This window comes from Diadema antillarum, unplaced genomic scaffold (genome assembly GCF_040938485.1).
Source record: "Diadema antillarum isolate AM-2024a unplaced genomic scaffold, OU_Dant_1.0 seq00001851_RagTag, whole genome shotgun sequence".
Lineage (NCBI taxonomy): Eukaryota > Metazoa > Echinodermata > Echinoidea > Diadematoida > Diadematidae > Diadema > Diadema antillarum.
This window is the reverse complement of record NW_027272523.1, coordinates 275,254-293,470: the sequence shown is the minus strand read 5'-3', so window position 1 is coordinate 293,470 and position 18,217 is coordinate 275,254. Positions and strand designations below refer to the sequence as shown.

General features: G+C 40.0%; 1 protein-coding gene across 1 annotated transcript; it reads right to left on the bottom strand.

The window, feature by feature from the left end:
* Nucleotides 1–2,776: 2,776 nt before the first annotated feature.
* LOC139712770 (N-lysine methyltransferase setd6-like) lies at nt 2,777–16,024 on the bottom strand. The gene is made up of 9 exons (XM_071624563.1): nt 15,854–16,024; nt 13,813–13,963; nt 11,962–12,109; nt 10,446–10,574; nt 8,081–8,354; nt 6,891–6,989; nt 4,850–5,029; nt 4,042–4,132; nt 2,777–3,278 (listed from the first exon to the last, which is right to left on the bottom strand). Exons 1-9 carry the CDS (start codon nt 16,022–16,024, stop codon nt 3,064–3,066), a joined length of 1,458 nt encoding a protein of 485 aa, XP_071480664.1. The 3' UTR covers nt 2,777–3,063.
* Nucleotides 16,025–18,217: the final 2,193 nt, after the last annotated feature.

Below are 18,217 nucleotides of genomic sequence, written 5' to 3'. Positions count from 1 at the left end.
ATTTTAACTGGGGGGGGGGGTCAAATTGACCCCCCCCCTCGACGTTTCGCGCCACGATTTCGCAACGCGCAAAGATTTTGCCGCGTCGTTCCCCGACTTTTTTCATTGAAGTATCCCGCATATTTTGAGACCAAAATTGCGACGTCCGGGTACACCGTTTTGAAGTTACGTATTGTTTTGCATATGCATGTCAACCAAAAAACAGCTCAAATTCACGATATCGTGTGCAAATCCAATGCAAATTGTGTTTTTTGGTTAAATTGATATAAATTAGATTATTTCAACTTTTAACCATTGAAATTAATCAATTCTAGTGTAGATAAGCCTGAAAGAGTGCCTGCAACAAATTTTGGCAAAAAACAATAGAAAACAAAAGGTCGAAAAAACAATAAAATACATAAGAAATTAACAAAACAATAAAAAACAAAAGAAATTGATTTCGATTGCGCTATTTTTGTACACCAAAATTGTGTGATGTGTCTTGAGGAATTCTGACACAAAAATTTAGCAATCCTCCAGTCTTTTTAATGGAGTTATAGGTGAAAATATGATTTCATGCACAAATTTGCATAATTAATTTATTAAAAATAGAAAGGTAATATTTTTCTATTGTATGACCATGTAATCTTGGAGTTGACATCCAGCTCTATCTTCAGGCAAAATTTCGCGGTGATCGCGCGATTGGCGGCCGAGATCTGAAAGGGAGGTCAAATTGACCCCCCCTCAGTAAAAACTTGGTCTCAAATAGCCCAGTTAGAATAGGGTTAATACCCCCAACACCAAAAGAAGTCCAGGATGACGACGTCCTAGCCGTCAAGCCAGACAAATTCCCATCAGACAAGCCAAATGATGTAGAACAGCAGAGTGATCATGTCAGAGAGGATCACGATCACAGTAGGCAGCCACATACACCCTCTACCCCATCACCTAGCCAACCTCCAACCATGGAAGAAAATTCTGTGCACAGAGACACATCGGAAGATGAGTCAATCTCCAATGAACCACAAAGGCGATACCCAAAAAGGAAAAGAAAACCACCTAATTTCCTTCATTAAAAGCTTTGCATCATTTCATTTCTCTTCCTGCATTTCAGATGGAGTGACGAGGCTCAGGCAGATACAGGCAAAGATGAGATCCCTATGTTGGCAGGTGCTGTGGGAAGTCTTAGTTACAGTGAAAAGAGGGGCCTAGACTACCACCTAAGAAGGGAGCACGGCGTCCATAAAGGCTGGGAATTTGCCTGTCAACAGTGTGACTACCATGGGAGCAAACTGTATAACCTGGCAAGGCACGTCAGACACACACAGAGGAAAGCATCGCCCTCCCACACCAAGACAGATGAAAACCAGCGAGCAGTCGAGGTGATCGTGGAGAAGACACCGCCGCCGCCTGAGCCAGTCCAGCCCCAGTCCAGCAACCCCGCGAAGACGACCATGTGGAGAGTGAACCCCTTGCCCCACATGCGGCTGACAGTGACCCTGCCCCCAGCCCTATCACACCTCTTCCTTTGCTGCCGGCACACAAGATTTGGGCTACAGTGGGGGAAATGAAAAGCACCAAATACTACGCTGAGGGAGTGCTCATCCGGAAGAGCGACTTTACAGAGACATACCTGGCAGTCGTGCCAGCTAAATGGAATCAGAGAGTAAATTGTGACTATGGCATGTCAAAGTAGAGTTTTATACTTGTATCATAATGGTGGTCCACAGTTTTTAAGCATAATCTTCCATATCTCCTTTCTGGTGCTATTATTTCATCATAATGTGCAATATAAAGTTCAATGCAACAAAATCAATAATATCAATAAAAGTTTGTGTTATTTTTTAATCAAATATTCCAGAGATAATTTGAATGTTCAACAAATAGAATAATATCATCAGAGCTTTGGAAGGACCATTTGCCAAAATGATAACCTTTTATAACAGATTTTGGGCTTTACATTCATGAAATATAATGTTTGTTGTGTACAGTTTCCTTGCCAGAAAAGAGGAAAAGAAAAAGGAAACTTTGATTTAATTCTATGTTTTACATGATTTGATGGTTATATGGCATCAAACTTATAGAAGTGAATAATCGAGTTGTACATTCATTTTGTATGTCATCGTTGTACTTAAATGCTAACAAGAGACAAAAAGGGAAAGACACCCGAGTCAGTGCGAGTATTCAAAGCATTCAAGGAAACAGAAAAAATTTCTCATCATTGGTAGTCTAGTTTTGTGACGTCCTTGCCAGTCGGCAAAGAAGCCACTCCAGCAGACATGATGATCGGTGGGTGAATAAAGCACAGTAGGGGTTATTTATCTCAAACACACTGTGTACAACTGCCTGATAGCCTTAACTGTTCCACGTCATGTTTGTGTCTACAGCAGCACTTCTGCTGCAAAACACGTCATCTTGAGGATTGCCAGCATCTCTCATGAAGTCCATATCTCTATGGTTACTGTTTCTCTCATTGATTCTCCTTTATTTCAAAATGATTAGGTTTTGATTTTCTTCTTCTGTAAGGAGCACTACTAAATGTTTCTTTAAGTGCTGCTGGACATTACCTTTGAATGATCATAAAATGAAAGGTTTGAAGATAAAGTTCAACTCCAAGGAGTCCTGCAACACCGACACTTCATTGGTTTCTCCTCGTGTTGTTGCTGCTGCTGTTGTTTGTATTTCTGTCTCTCCTGGTCCCTCCATTCTCTGAGAGCCTGTGAACATGTTAGGCAAAAGTATGACAGATGTACTCTGTCCAGATGTTATCTACATGTATCTCCATGGCAACGCTTAAGGCTCGACCACAACATCCAATGGATGCACTGATGGTGGGTGCAGACAGATCTAGTGCGAGGCGATCATTGCATCTGCAAATGCACTGTACTACATCATACAAGAACAGCCGTTAAACAGTAATTTCACGTCAGAAATGTGGGAATGGAGGTAACACTTAATTTCAAACAGCTTTTCACGTTTGAATCTGTTCTCGCAGGTCTCTCATCCAGATAAAACAACAGCACGTACTGGGTTATAACGGACAGAGCGAGGGCGCTATTCTATGCCCCCCATGCACCAGAGACGTCATGTGTGTAACTGGCGCAATCTTTCCAGCAGCTCTCTCTGTCCAGTCCTCACGTACAGCGCATACCGTGATCGGGAGCTCAGTTTGGAGAGCCGCTCGGGGTCGGCTAGCGTCCCTTGGTCCTCCTGGGCGGTTATGGCAAAACCGTCCAAACACCTGGTGGCTACAGCTGACAAAAGTTCTCTCCAGGACTCTGGCAGCTTTGGGAGATTTTCTGGATGAGACAGACAAAAAGACGTACAGTCAATCCTTCTGAATCTGTTAAATTAATCATTTTGGACATCTCATACCTGGCTCTTTAGAATGCTGTATCCTACGTCCATAGCCAGGCAATGATGACAATTTATGACAATGCATGATATAAAAAATCAAATATGAGATAAATTTTCACTGTTAGAAAATATAAAATCCTCAATATATAAAAAGTATGTTTGTGGTGAGAACATTCTTATACAGTGACAGACTGTATTAAAGGGAAATCATTAAACACCACACATCCATTAGATTTTTGTGTCACAGAAAGGAAATGCAAGTATGATACGATATAAACTAAGCATGATGAAACACAACACAAATACCAGTGCAAGTGTGAATGGCACCACACAAGCACAGAGACTCCAACTCTCCCGTTTTCAACGAGAGATCTCCCGCCGAAAACCCATTTTTGCAAAATCTCCCGTTCTCCCGTTTGAGATTTAATTTCTCCCGCCCTGGCTCTTTGTCTCCCGTTGGAAAGGATTTCTTACATATTTCTACCATATGTTGAAAAAATAAGCCTTAGATAGCACCAGAGAGCATCTAGAACCCTGGGAATTTCGCGCTTCGCACACATCAACTTTCTTTGCTAGGGGTTTCAGGCGGGAGAATCTCCAGATCAGAAGCTACTTTGGGTTGGAGTCTCTGCAAGCATGCTAAAACAAAGCACAAATATTAGTGTTAGTGGGAATGGAGATGAGAGACAAAGGACTGGGGCTTACCGTTTTCGAGGGACTCGTCTGTCTCATCATCACTGCACCATCCATCGTCCTCGAGGTACTTGACAAATTTCTCGTTCTCCATTGTCAGAACCTGGGGGGGGGGGGGGGGGAGAGACAGAGAAGGGAGGGTAGAAGAAAACAAAAACGGGAAACAAGAAACAAAATTCTCACTCTCTCTGAGGACAAACTCACAATGAGAACTCAGTAAAGGACATTCAATTCAATTTATAAAGCTGATACCAAGAATCATTTACTGTCATAATGCTAATGCAGTAATTTCCTCTCTTTTTTTCTTGCTATTGGTATGATGTCTTACACAGCAAAAGCTACACCACTATCATCACTTCAGAATAATGGCAGAAATACAACAGTACAATCCTCCTTGAAATGAACCAATAGATTCTTTGACAGGATGGCTTTCAGAGATACATTGAGAGAAGTCTTGCTGCTGCTTTATCACTCTAAGTATGTGACATGCATAGAGCGGAAAAACAGTAAAATCACAGAAATTCTTCAGTTCTGTTACCAATACTAAATTCAAGGAGAGTATTTTGCAGGATGCAAAGTAGGTTTACAAGAGCATAATTATCTGCAAAATCCTAAACTCATTTTCAGGCATTCCAAAGTACCGCAATTCTCTTTTCTCTCTCTCTCTCTCTCTTTTTTCTCTCATACTAGGCAGGGGAGTGCCTGACTAGTATTGTTACCGTTTTCTTGTGATTAAAACTTGATTCAACACGGCAAAACAGATATAACACAGGGTTTTCTTATATGTATGAAGCATATAAGACATTGCTTTGAAGCTAACCTTGAGGGCCGTATACAGTTCCTCATCCGTCAGAATCCCACTCACGCCCACTATGAAGGATCCGTCCGGCCTGAGGATATCTCCCTCAGTGAGGTAGGTCCACTTCTCCTCCAGTACCTCCTTGTCGTCTGGATGAAGGCGGAGGACTTCCTCATACAGAAACTGACAGGGAATGTCCACCTGTACTCGTCGCAGGGAGAACACAGATGGGGAACTTATCGACAGACTTATTCACTGTCGAACAGACTTCCACAGTTAATTCTCCCTATGGCATAACTGTCAAATCTCAAAAGGCTGCAGCGATATTCAATTTGTGCAACAACATGTTTACATTGCTGTGCCGATGCACAGGGCAAGTTTTGTTTGATGGCAAAAAAAGAGAAAAGAGTACAGTGCACTCCCGTTATAACGAAATGCTCGGGACCGGCAGTTTTCTTTCGTTATAACGAAATTTTGTTATAACCGAACAAATACAATATATAACAAAAACAAGGAAACAAGGGAACAAATAACAAGCCCTATATTTCATTTCTGAACTGTAACAGACATTTAGGTGTATCAGAATCTGTATTGTGTAATAAAGAACCTTCAAAACAATAAAAGGAACTTTATTTGATTTCAGATTATTGTATTACAATAACGCAAATTCTCCTCGAAAAACGTGCGTGACACATAGAGTGAACACACAGTTATATGAAGCGTTCACCCATGCAGAGACACTCAATGCTTGTTCCGCTATGTACTTTCGAAACCGATCCGCATTTCGTTATAACGGAACACATTTCTTTTGTTTTTCTTTGTCAGTGGCGCTCGGAAAAAACTTCGTTGTAACGAAAATTTTGCTATAACCATGTTCGTTATAAGCGGATTTTGTACCATAGACTTTAATGGCGATAATTTTGGGACCACAAGTTTTACTTCGTTATAACGAAATTTCGTTATAACCGTGTTCATTGTAACGGGAGTGCACTGTAATACAAATATGTCTCTTTTTAATGCCTATAATACCTCTTGGGACTAAGGGTGCATTCAAGTGCTCTCCTACAGTGAATCGAACCATACTGGACCTGCATCAGAGGAGTGCTCGAACGCTCTCAAGTGTACCGTACTGAACTGTACCGCGCCATCTAAATAGCATATTTAGAATTCAGCACAGGTAATCTCTGGTCTCAGATCGTAAATTTTGGACTGTGCAGTAGTCTTGAATTTCTCTCTTTTATTTTTTGTTTCAAACTTTACAAATACTATATTGTATTTCAATTCAACAAAACATGTCAAGGAAGCAAGCAATTACACCTGAGTTTGTGACTGAAAGGAAACAAGACATGTATAAAACCTTAAAGGTGCATAGTCCTGGTAGTGTAGAGGGCACTGTTGATGATACAGCCGATCACCGTTAGCATTGATACGAAGATTACCGAAGTTGAGCTGTCATCAAGAGTAAAGTGCGTAGGTGTTGCTAAGTAACGTTGCCTTCGTTGCCATCTCTGCGCATCGCGCAGTCTGTAGTAATGCCAGGGTGCGTGCATATGTGCTTGTTGTTATGACATCACAAAAGAAGTTTGCTAAAGCGGTCATCCCCCTCAGCCGAATCATGAGCCGAACTGTGATCGGATCACTAACTACAGTGAATTGGACTTCTTCAGACTCGGGGAAGTGGGCCACAGCGTAAGCGCTAAAGAGGAGTCCATAGCGTAGGTCTCTATAGGAAACTTGCGCCGAGCGCCCGCGTGCGCATTTGACTACAACGTAAAACACCGGGACCATGCACCTTTAACAGAAATAAACATAAGTTTGAGAGAGATCCTAACATACAGTTTTGTAGAACATTGTGACTTCAATAATTTCTCCTCTTCCTGGATTTTTTAGACTGTTAAGTTTTGATTAGAACTAACCATTAACCTATCCCCCCCCAAAAAAAAAAATCAAAAAAAAATCAACAACATATTTTTGCATGAGAAGATGTGATAGTATAAATAATGTAAACAGCTAATAATTAACTGATTCCTAAACTCTCAAAAAGACTACCAGTAGTACTCACAGTATCATAGCAGTTTTCTGCATGTTCCTCGGCAAAACCATACATGTGCAAAAGTTCCCAGTTTGCAAGATCTCCATAGGTGTTGAACACTTCCTCACCCTAATTCAGAGAAAGAAAGAAAGAAAAAGATGAGAACAGTAATGGCTAAGATTTTCTATAATCATTTACATTTGTGCGTTTGTTTCTTTATCTTCAGAGTACATTTGTATGCCTTGCAATATCCTCATCACTTCTTATTTACTCTTTTACTCTGATTACACCATGCCAGTTCAATCAAATTATGGAACTTGATTTTTATTCATTCCATTGGGTGAAACATAAACACTGCTTTGGACATTTACAGCAATATTTCTGACAAACCCATTACTATTTTGCACATAAGAATGCACTGCAAACATTCAACAGATATGGAAGGATTATGTAACATTGGCAATATCGATGCTCGATGGTGCGGGAGTGATAGTGCAGCTACCTGCTGTCAATAGGTTCAAATAGAGCAATAACATTCACAGAACAGGTCAAGAATACTGTGCGCTGGTCGAGAGCAGTGCATTGACTTTTTACAGGACACAAGTTTGATATCGATTACGATCACGATGATGATAGATGCTGTAAACATGCTATCATTTGCTTGTAGCAAGAGTTTGTGCACTTTGCAAGAGATGGTTAGCCATGCATCCAGTAATTACTAAATGTACAGCTTCCAGTGCATGCACTTTATTTGCTATGTGTCAGTAATTAATAGCAGACATATGATTAAAATATGGATTTTTGGCAAATCTTTTTTTTTCACATTTTTCTACAAGACAGATGCACATGTTCTTCATGCATCAGCAAGAATAATGTGCATTTGGTATTAAAGCATGGAAATTAGTCTAAATACACTCAGCTGCGCAGCATGGCTTAAACAAATCCAGTTACGTTGTGCACACAATTCCTACTAATGCACCGAGACCTGTGCATTATTTGTATAAAAGCAACACCCGCCATGATGAAGTCCTTGGGGACCAGCAGCTTACTTTTGTTATATCAAAATTTTGATATGGCCAAACACTAAAGAATATACAGCTGTAAAGATGATTAATACTTGGGACCTGAATTTTAACTTTGTTGTAATGAGAATTTCGTTACAACCTTGTTCGTCATATCAGCAGTGCACTAAGCTGAGTAGTAATTATGCATCGACTGACCTTTTTGATATCACTCACTGCCACCATGGTCAGGCTCTCCTTCCCAAAGTTCAGGTGAGCATTGTTCTTTGCGATGTGGTTGAGGGCGTCTGCCAGGGGAACCATCATCGGGTCGCGGGAGGACCCTCTCCCCACCTTGTCATCGTCATCATCATCATCATCATCATCGTCGGCGTCGTCATCCTCGTCATCGTCGTTACCAGGATCTGTGAAGCTGTACGCCATCACGAACGCGACAACCTTCTTGTACAGCTCGAGGGTGTGGACTTCAGTACTGTCATGATAAAAAGGGCATGATTGATGATAATGGCCCTCACTGCCTATTTATGAATTGATAAAGACTGCTTGGCTACACCGCATACACAACATAACTGCAACTCTATCTATAGCACTTGATTATTCCTTGCAGAAAGTTGCATTTACATTACATTTTCAAAGTTTAGAGCACTATCATGTTTATCCCTTTCCAAGAACTCTGCTGCATTACAAAAAGAAACAACTTTGATAATAAAGGTCTATGGGAAATAACATACTTTATAAGCCAAATAAAACTTGAAATTCTACCTGCACTTTCACAGACAAAAGCATCTTACATGATAAAGGTCCATGGTAAGTAGCAAACTATATACCAAAACAAAATTTATAATTCTCACTGCACTTTTGCACACAGTTGAAGTGCAAATCTCCAGCTTATCAATAATTTCATCAAGTAAAATGATATGTATTGAAGATTTATATATTTGGTAGATGAAGAGTTCTTATTCCTGAAGAACCAACTACTATTCACACACATGTATGGCACAAACCTGTTTGAACCTTAAAGCCAAGCAAACTAATATTATCTCCTATTGACCTCTTCTATGCAATATTTCTTTACCTCAATTGATGACTCCTCTAGTCTGATTGGGTGAATTTGGGAGCATAAACCAAGTAAGTGCCTTCAGCCCCGTAGTGCCCAAACTGCCCCATAGGACCCCACCCCATGGTACTAAACCGCCCTCTTCTAGAACATAGAAGTACTTACGTACGTACTTATACATGTACTATAAACCCTTGGCTTCCATGGTATAGTGCGAGGTGACCTTTGTCCGCTGCGATCACGATGCAAATACATAGACAGGGCAGATGCGTGAATTGGCTAGCGTGATCACAGTTGACCAAGTAAAATTTCAAGCCCTTTTGTTCCATATGTGACTGTGCATCACAAAACCAAGAAGAAGTCGCACCCCTCGATTTCACGAGAGCACTAAAAAAGGGTGAAATGGATCAACCGAGTAAATTTTGATTTTTCTGTATTTTCTGAAAGACCTACATACTGTTCTTCTTCTACATTAGTCGTAAGTTTGGGATCATAAAATAATGGGAAAGTGGGTATTCCACAGATTTTCTACAACCCTTTATGGTAGAGTATAGTGTGATCAGGTATGTCTTAGAGGCTCTTTCCACTAAAAAAAAAAGCAAACCTTTGCACACTCTTCACTTTCAACTCTACTAACTTTTGAAAGGATAGTGCTACTGCTTTAGAAATTGGCATTAAGCACAGACAGAATGTGTCTATAGAGCATGCTTAATTTCAGCTTAATTTGATAATCCCTTTATTGTTGTTGCTCAGGTGGTTTACATCCTGTTTTTTGTCTCATTCATAGCACAGCTAACACGGCTTGGTAAAGATTAAGTGCTTGAATAGACCCTGTACTGTAGAGCCTCTGTTCTCAGTTCATACTTTTCCAGAGTGTGTGCTTTCTTCCTAGTATTTAGATAGGTTAGGAGAGTCCATTTGAATTGAGTTATACATCATTATAAAGCTTAGAGTCTGCTCTGTAAGAATCTGCCCTTAACTAACATTCCATGTCTGGTGACTTTTTGTTGGTTTTGTGATGCATGGTCACATATTGTATCTATAGTCACTCAATGTAACAGCACAGAATCATGATATCACAGGCCTCATTCACAAGACTACATTTGGGGAGTTCATCAGTAGCACCGAAATCATGCACAAGCCCCAGAAGAAGCCTTCGGATTCTCAGTGATTGGGAACCAAATTTAATCTAAACCTGATGCTCTGCTTCAAATTGATGTGTATGCCTTTTTGCAGCAAGCCAGGGTCCCATTTTAACCTGTTGAGGACGGGCTGATCTTGTTATAACACACGATTCCCTCAGACACCTTTTCTGGTTCTATAATAGTCATCATGGCCGTCGCAACCACGGGGCTGTTGATTAAACCTGCAAGTGGCACCAGAAATATAGACTGGGGCTCCCCATTTTTAAAAACCCAGCACCGGCAATGATCTTTTCATGTCCGCCTGTTATCCTATTCAACAGAAGCCACATATGATAATGACTGTCCATCAAACCCCATGTACCTGAATAAGTCTGGGTTCTTCTTGATAAAGGGCAGGGCCACTTCTTCGTACTCTTGCGTCATCTTGTGGATGTCTCCCGCTACGACCTCTGGCACCCCCGTTCCCTGCAGCTCCCGTTTCAGGAACAAACTGCATATTGAGAAGAAGAGGAACAAGAAAATACCAAGTATAAAGCAGAATAGTGCTTTCCCTAAACAGTCTACCTCGTCTAGTTTGGAAAATCGACTAAGTTGAAGAAAGCTTCTACCCCCATGTATTTAAACATGTGTTAACTCTCCTGTGTAAGTTGAAATTCATGTTAGTCATAAGACTTTCATCAGTCCCTCTAGATTCAACTTAGGTAAGGTTGACTGTATCTTAAAATCTACTGGGGCCTCTGGCCCCATTGCCTCACATTACTCTCAAAGTAAAAATGTCATCTGCTTCTTTCAATTAGCTTTCTACAAAGTGTATGATTAGATTTTCTTTAGCATAAATTTATAGTTATTACCATTATTAGATGAGGCAAGCCTTCAGCAATGCTTGAGCAAGCTATGTAGTTGGAATAGATTGCCCATTTTTCAAAGGGAAAATCTGAAAACCAGTCAATAATATGTGGTTTTCAGACTACATTCATATCATCATTAGATAGTAGCAGACGTGTCAATCTCTGCATCTGCATTTCAAGGAAAAGAGCATGGCTGCGCTTAATGTGTCATTCCATAGTAGCCATTATATGAAAAATGCAACATATCTGTTGTCAGCCAACTGACCATATGGGTGATGGACACTTTAAAAGGTGCCTCCTTCCTTTCACCTAACAGATGTGTTTTTGTTTGTATTGTTGTCATTTTCCATCTGAAATTAGAAAAGATGGTTGAATATCCCATATTCATTTGCACTAGCTGGTCTTCCATGGGGTTATAATGGCGGGGGGGGGGGGGGGGGGGGGGGGGGGCAACTTTACTAGGTTATGCACCATGCTCTTTGGGATGAATGAACGAAGCGGGATCTTTTACATGAGTTGCAATGCTCTTGAACATGGGACCTCCATTTAATGCCCTATCCCAGGGACAGAGTGTTTTGCCTCTACTTGAGCAGACGGTATGATAACATTCAACACTGTTCAGAAGACTCACCTGGATTCTTACACACGCCAGAAACGGCTTTGAAATGGCTGAGATATCAAAAAACAAAGTAAAACAAAGTGATTGTAACAAAAGATGGGTCCTACATTCTATTATGATTGCCTTGTTTTGGATAGGCCTATCTCAGCCATTTCAAAACCAATTTTCATCACATAAACTTTGAATTCCTCTCACAATTGTACATGTATGTTCTTTCATATTTCATAAGAGATTTCTCATTATCTCAAAATGTTGTTATAAAAAACAAAAACATTGGAAACCTGAAGCCCCATCTCATCCAAAACTATACCAACCCTTTAAAATACCCTCCTGAATCTTCTTCTCTTCTCCATTGTCTCCTCCTTCTTAGAAAAACAAAACTAAACCGTATCATTTTAAATGGGGCCCACCTGTCCCAAAACATTGGCTGGTCCAGCTCGTTGTAATCTGGGAAAAGGTCAAGATAAGGTCGCCACTTTGATTCAGCGTTGCCATACTCGTACATCACAGTCAAGATGAGGGGGACCCATCCACTTGCGCTTCTGAGTTCTGAGGCACCTGAAAGAAAGCGTGAAAAATCAGCTTGAAGTCAACCAAGACTACCACTTCTCTGCATTTACTACATGAGATGCAAGATGATCACAAGCATTCAAACACTTACATGTATTACCTCCGTATTCTGTTGCTGCTGCTTTCTAATACAAACAGCACAGGATTTGCGGAGCTTTTGGATGTGACTGTTGCACTGTGCTAAATATGAATCATCCCTGACTTTCATCATCAGTGGAAGAAGTTTGCAAAGTTCTGAATATCTCTTAGCATTACCAAAGTACCCTTCATCTATTCATTCCAAAATAATATCAATATTGCATACATATGTGACCCTGCACCACAAAACAAAGAAAAAGTGGCCAGACATGGATTTTCAGTTAAGAGCATATTCTGAAAGAGCAGACTTCAAGCTTTAAAATGATGTATAACTCAAATCAAATGAACTCTCCCAACCTATCTAAATATTGGAAAGAAAGCACACACTCCTGAAAAGTGTGAACTGATAAAAGAGGCTCTGAAGCACAGGGTCTATTCAAGCGTTTAATCTTCGCCATGCTGTGCTACCTGTGCAATGAATGGGACAAAAAACAGGATGAAAACCACTGGTTTAACCACAATGAAGGGATTATCAGATTAAGCTGAAATAGAGCATGTTCTATCAACACATTCTGTCCATGATAAACACCAACTTTCAAAGCAGTAGCATCATCCTTTCTAAAGTTATTAGAGTTGAAAGTGAAGAGTGTGTACAGGGTTTTTTAAGAAATGAAAGGGAGACTCTAAAGACACACCTAATCACACTATTCTAAAAAAAAGTGTTCCGAGATAAATTGCTAAAAAAAAACACTTTCCTGTTCATTTTATGATACCAAATTTTAGCATAATGTAGAAGAAGAATTGCTCTTTCAGAAAATATAAAAAAGCCAAAATTGACCATATTGACCCTTTTCACCTATTTTCAGACCTCACACAAAATCAGTGCGTGCGACTTTTTGTTCGTTTTGTGATGCACGGTCACATAGTACATGTACATGGCCCATATGAACAGGCTACTGTAAAAGCTGAAATTTTTGAGCAAGTTATCTTTCGCACTCAGCAGGGTAAGATGAATTTGGCATGCTTTTAATTCCACGGAATGAAAACATAAAACAGTATAGACACATGACAAGCAACAAATCTGCATAATTATTCACGCTAATTTCAAGGTGTGCGAAATGCGCCAAAAATTTCAGCTTTTCAAGTAATGGATTCTGAAACAGCAAGAAAACAATACAACCATAGTTTGATATTAAAATAGCAATACTAGTACTACTTTACCAGCAATGACGAATCAGTGATCTAGTATTTAAACTTACAAAGACATTGCAACATTGTGAGTAATGAGACATGATATTTCTGAAGGATAAAACTAATTTTCAAAAAAAAAGTACAATTTTTCACTGCTACGAAGTATGATGACTCAGCTATTGTAAGGACAGTTTTACATGTACCGATGTAGCAAAGCACATCTTCACTCAAACTAATAGGGAACCGCCATGATAGAAAACACTCTAAAGCAAACCACCCATAATTGGACCCAAAACGCCATCCAAAATTCGACCGTCGGCGACATGTAAAAATCTATGCTTTTGCGCTCAGTAGAATTTTGGCACGGGAGGTCAAACCTTCGTGCGGTTTTTTTACATATAAGTGCAACGTAGGTGGCCTACCCTCTTTTAGATGAGAAGCTAGGATACTGGAGCAAGTCTCTGGATGAAGAAGGGCTGCTCTTGGCACTGAGAAGAGAACCTCTCCCTTGGAAATGTCTTCCACAGCCACCATGCCACACTGGGCACAGGAACCATGCCTGTTGACAGTCACCTGGAAAAATGATGAACGGGTGGCCAATGGCCAAATACAGCCTCCAGCAATTTAAAGAAAAAAAAAATTGATACATCACTATAAGCATGTTAATAAATTATATATACGTGCCAATTCTACTGATTTGGGCACGGGCGGTAGACTGCCGCTTTTTAGAGATTTTAGCCAGATACCGATATTTTACTCAAATAGGCCTATACCGATTTTGTAGCGAACCTGTCATATTAGATAAAGTGAAGGTCACAATTCCCCTTCCTTGCGCATTGATTATCTCGAAAACAGGTAGAAGTATGTTCAAGCACCAAAGTGCATATTTTGAAGTTGAAAAACCAAAACGCGCCACGTGGGCAGGGGGACACCACTCTCCCACCCCCCCCCCCCCCCTCCACGCAATGCACACTCGGTCTCAGTCACCTTGCTCCCTTGCAAATCTACCGCTTTAACGTTAGCACTTCTTCAAAAATGTTGGCAAATATGAAATTATCATATTGTATCTAGACCCCTAGACTCTATGCTAATACTGTATGCACGTTAGATGGAGCCCGAACGCTTCATGTTCACGCTGGTCGCAGTTAGAGTCCAACCAACAAATAGACTAGAATGCAATTTGATTTGTACATTTCATTATCTTGAATTAAAAATAGTAAAATTGTATTAAAATCTGAACTAAATATTATGATTTGAAGAATTAAAGAGAAGGAAAGAGAGAAGTCCCTTGTATCCAAGTAATGAGGTTGTTTACAACCAATTCACATTGCCATTGATCACAATGACTCAATGAGAGAGTCAGTAATCATAAATTCTCATTATAAAAAAAAAATGCTAACGTTAGACTCTACAATACAGTTAGCCCAACCAGATGCTGTAGTACGCTGTGCGAATACAGCGTCTGACCAACGAGGCACGCACCTTCAAAGTGGGGAACCACAACACGACTACAAAACTTATTAAAATTTATATGTTACTCACGTTAAGTGCATGCTTGTATTACAGAAGGTTCATAAGTCCACATAGAGAGCCCTCACGATAAGTCCATTGAACAAAAAAAATAGCACTTTCTAGCGCAGCAGAACAGCGAAGGAGTCCCCGACCATCGGGGTTCATCGTTGCAGAATGCAAAAATGGCGAGTGACTACTCAGTAAATTATGCGTGGGCGTGCGTGGCTGGAAGTGCAGTGATCTACTGCATGCGTGCGCTCTATGGTAGCAGCACGCACGGTCGACAGATCGAGTGAACTGCCGATTATCAGATGTACCGTTTGCACTTGCTGCATATTAAATCATCATTTTCAGTAAGTTGTAAAATGTGAATTTCAATTTTGATAGCATATTATATATGAAGTCTCATTATTATTTTGTTCGTTCGATGAGTTTGAGGTGATAAAAAATGAACTAAAGTATCAAAATTCAAAGCGATCGCCATGCGATCGCTGAACTCTCTTCGTGTTTGTCGGTCCATTGGTACAGCCCTGTTGTGCTACTTACACAGCGACTGGGCTGTGTATACGTATAGTTACAATACAGTAAATTTACAGTGGATCCCCCTGGTAATAGAACTTTTCTTGAGAGATAGACCAACTTCCTTCAAAGCTTCTCTGATTGACTTCATTAAAATTTCTAAATCTTGATGAGGTCTATACAAAACAACGACTGCAAACTGGTCGGGCCGTGTTATCGTTGACAGCGTGGCTGAGGGCAAACCACGTGCTGGTATGGCAGGCCTAGCACGAGGTGGTCACCGCGACCGGTACGGTGCGTGCGGTGTGGCTCGTGGATCGTGGATGGGGTGATCTGTGGGTGTGATTACCTTACTGTAACTGTTAGTCTGTAGCTACATGTAGCTCGCTGGTCACTGATAAACAAGGCTAAGAGTAAGAACGTTTTCCATACCTTAGGGTTAACATCAATTCCCTGCTCTCTACACCAATCCAAGAATCGAGCACAGTCTGAATACAGCACTTTGGAAGGCTTAGAGTTTTGATCACAAGCAGTGTTTTCTTCTCGATCGTCATGATCGTCAAGTTGTCTTTTTACTGGTCTTTTTGCCATGGGCGCCGCCATATTGATGTAGCGTCCTCTATCGGCACTACTGAGTTATGGGTAGTCTCCCCGCCCCCCCGGGCGCGTGTTTTTTTTAGACGGCGCAGACTGGGGACCCTAAAAATCTATCGGGGACCCTATCCCTAAACCTAACCCTAATCCTAATCCTAACCCTAACCATCAAACCCTAACCCTAACCCTAACCCTAACCCTAACCCCAACCCTAACCCTAACCCTAACCCTAACCAAAAACCCTAACCCAACGTTTTTCCCATAAGTTTAACACGCGCCATGCCCCAATCTGTGCCGTCTTAAAAAAAACGCGCCCCGGGCCCCCTCAGCTCCCCAAACAAGATTGTCAGTTGGTGTTTTTCAGTTTTTCCTTGTTATAGACTGGACAAGTAGTCTTGCTAAAAGCTTTCGCTCATTACGATACCAAGTGAATATCTGAAGATAATTGTGAATTAGGAATCTGCGAAGATTTGGGAAGTACAGGATTTCCAATTGTATATTCTTTTATCAAACTGAAACACTTTCATCTATAACAAATAGCAGACTATCTTCTGCATTGAGCAAAACCTTCAGCAACAACAGAAAAAAAATCCATAATAAAAACTACCAATGACCAAAATAATCTCAATAAAATCTACAACACCCCAGAAATAAACAAAATGGTCTTAAAACGATTATGAAGGCAATTAACAAACAACACCGGTTGCAGAGCGATTGAAATTCTCCCTGTTCCAAAATGCCTTCTAATCAGGATAGACGATAAAAGAAGAGAAGTATAGAATATGAAATAAAATGATTTCATTTCCCCATTCTTTCTTTATTTTTTTATTTTGATTTCATTTCTGTGTAAATTTGGAGCCCCCATGCACCATCCACGCCAGTATGAGTAAGGCTAGCAAGTGTGCATGATGGCTACAACAAAGTGAAAATCATAATAATAACTTTGGTCAGAGAACGCAAGTTTGGGGGAAAAGTCACGGAATCACCATTGTTAATGGTCTATTTGAAGAGTTTGTTCCCAAAAACCGATAAGTCCATTTTTAGAGATTTTGAAGTACGGTCTCTGTCATAAAGTACACTAAATAATACCTTTTAAATGATATGAAGAGTTTGTTTGCAAAAACCGATAAGTCCATATTTGCCCAATGGAGATATTTGCGATTAAAGGTCAAGAAAAATAAGGAGAATAATAAGAAAATTTGTGCTTCTTTTGACCATAACTTCAAAAATAAACCTTTATATGTAGTGACAAATATATCATTTAAAAGGTATTATTTTGTACTTTATGACAGAGAACATAACTCAAAATCTTTAAAAATGGACTTATCGGTTTTTACAAACAAACTCTTCATATATTGGTCACTACATATAAAGGTACATTTTTGAAGTTATGGTCAAAAGCAGCAAAAAAATTCTTATTACACTGCAAAAAGTCCGGTGTTAAATAGTGAACACCGAGCTGGTATTAAATTTTCGGTGCTCATTTAGGGTGTTAAATTAACACCTCCTGGTGTCATTTCCAAATTTTAAACTGTTTTTTGAAGAGTATCTTAGTAACTGCATTTCTTGTTGATTTTTAATTTAAACAAGACGATCAAGAATTTTACATTAAAATACTAGATTTTTGAAAAAATGTGAAAATAAATTTACACCACAGTAACACCAGCTGGTGTGGTCTCTTCTTGAAGCTGGACGGGTGTTAAACCATTGATATTAACACCAACAAATATCAAATCAACACCATGTGGTGTCATTTTTTAATTAACACCAGTACAGTGTCAAAATAACACCAGGTACAGTGTCATATTAGCACCACGAAGTGTCAGGTGAACACTTTTTAACACCATCACAGTGCATTTTCAACACCTGTGGGTGTGGTCCTTTATTGAAGTTTGACCGGTGTTAGATTTAACACCCGTGGTGTTAAGTCTAACACCGATGTTTTTACAGTGTATTCTTTTTATTTTTCTTGACCTTTAATCGCAAATATATCCATTTGGCAAATATGGACTTATCGGTTTTCGGGAACAAACTCTTCATTCTATTATTATCCCACTGCATAATACAGTCTGTTGTACTATCTTTTAGTGTTCAGGAAGTGCATTTTATTTTCGTTGTGTTGAAATAATGTGAATCTGTTCCACGAAAAAAAAATGAGGTTAAAGGTATTTCATTATGAACGTAGGTAGAGGGAAGGTATGA

What these genes read in the sequence shown, in the direction of transcription:
- LOC139712770 (XM_071624563.1), bottom strand. Translation starts at nt 16,024, where the DNA reads ATGGCGGCGCCCATGGCAAAAAGACCAGTAAAAAGACAACTTGACGAT. An exon ending in AGCTTCTCATCTAAAAGAGG is followed by an intron (nt 12,110 to 13,812) that starts GTAGGCCACCTA and finishes GCTTTCTTTCAG; the next exon opens with GTGCCTCAGAACTCAGAAGC. An exon ending in CAGTGAGTGATATCAAAAAG is followed by an intron (nt 6,990 to 8,080) that starts GTCAGTCGATGC and finishes TCTCTGAATTAG; the next exon opens with GGTGAGGAAGTGTTCAACAC.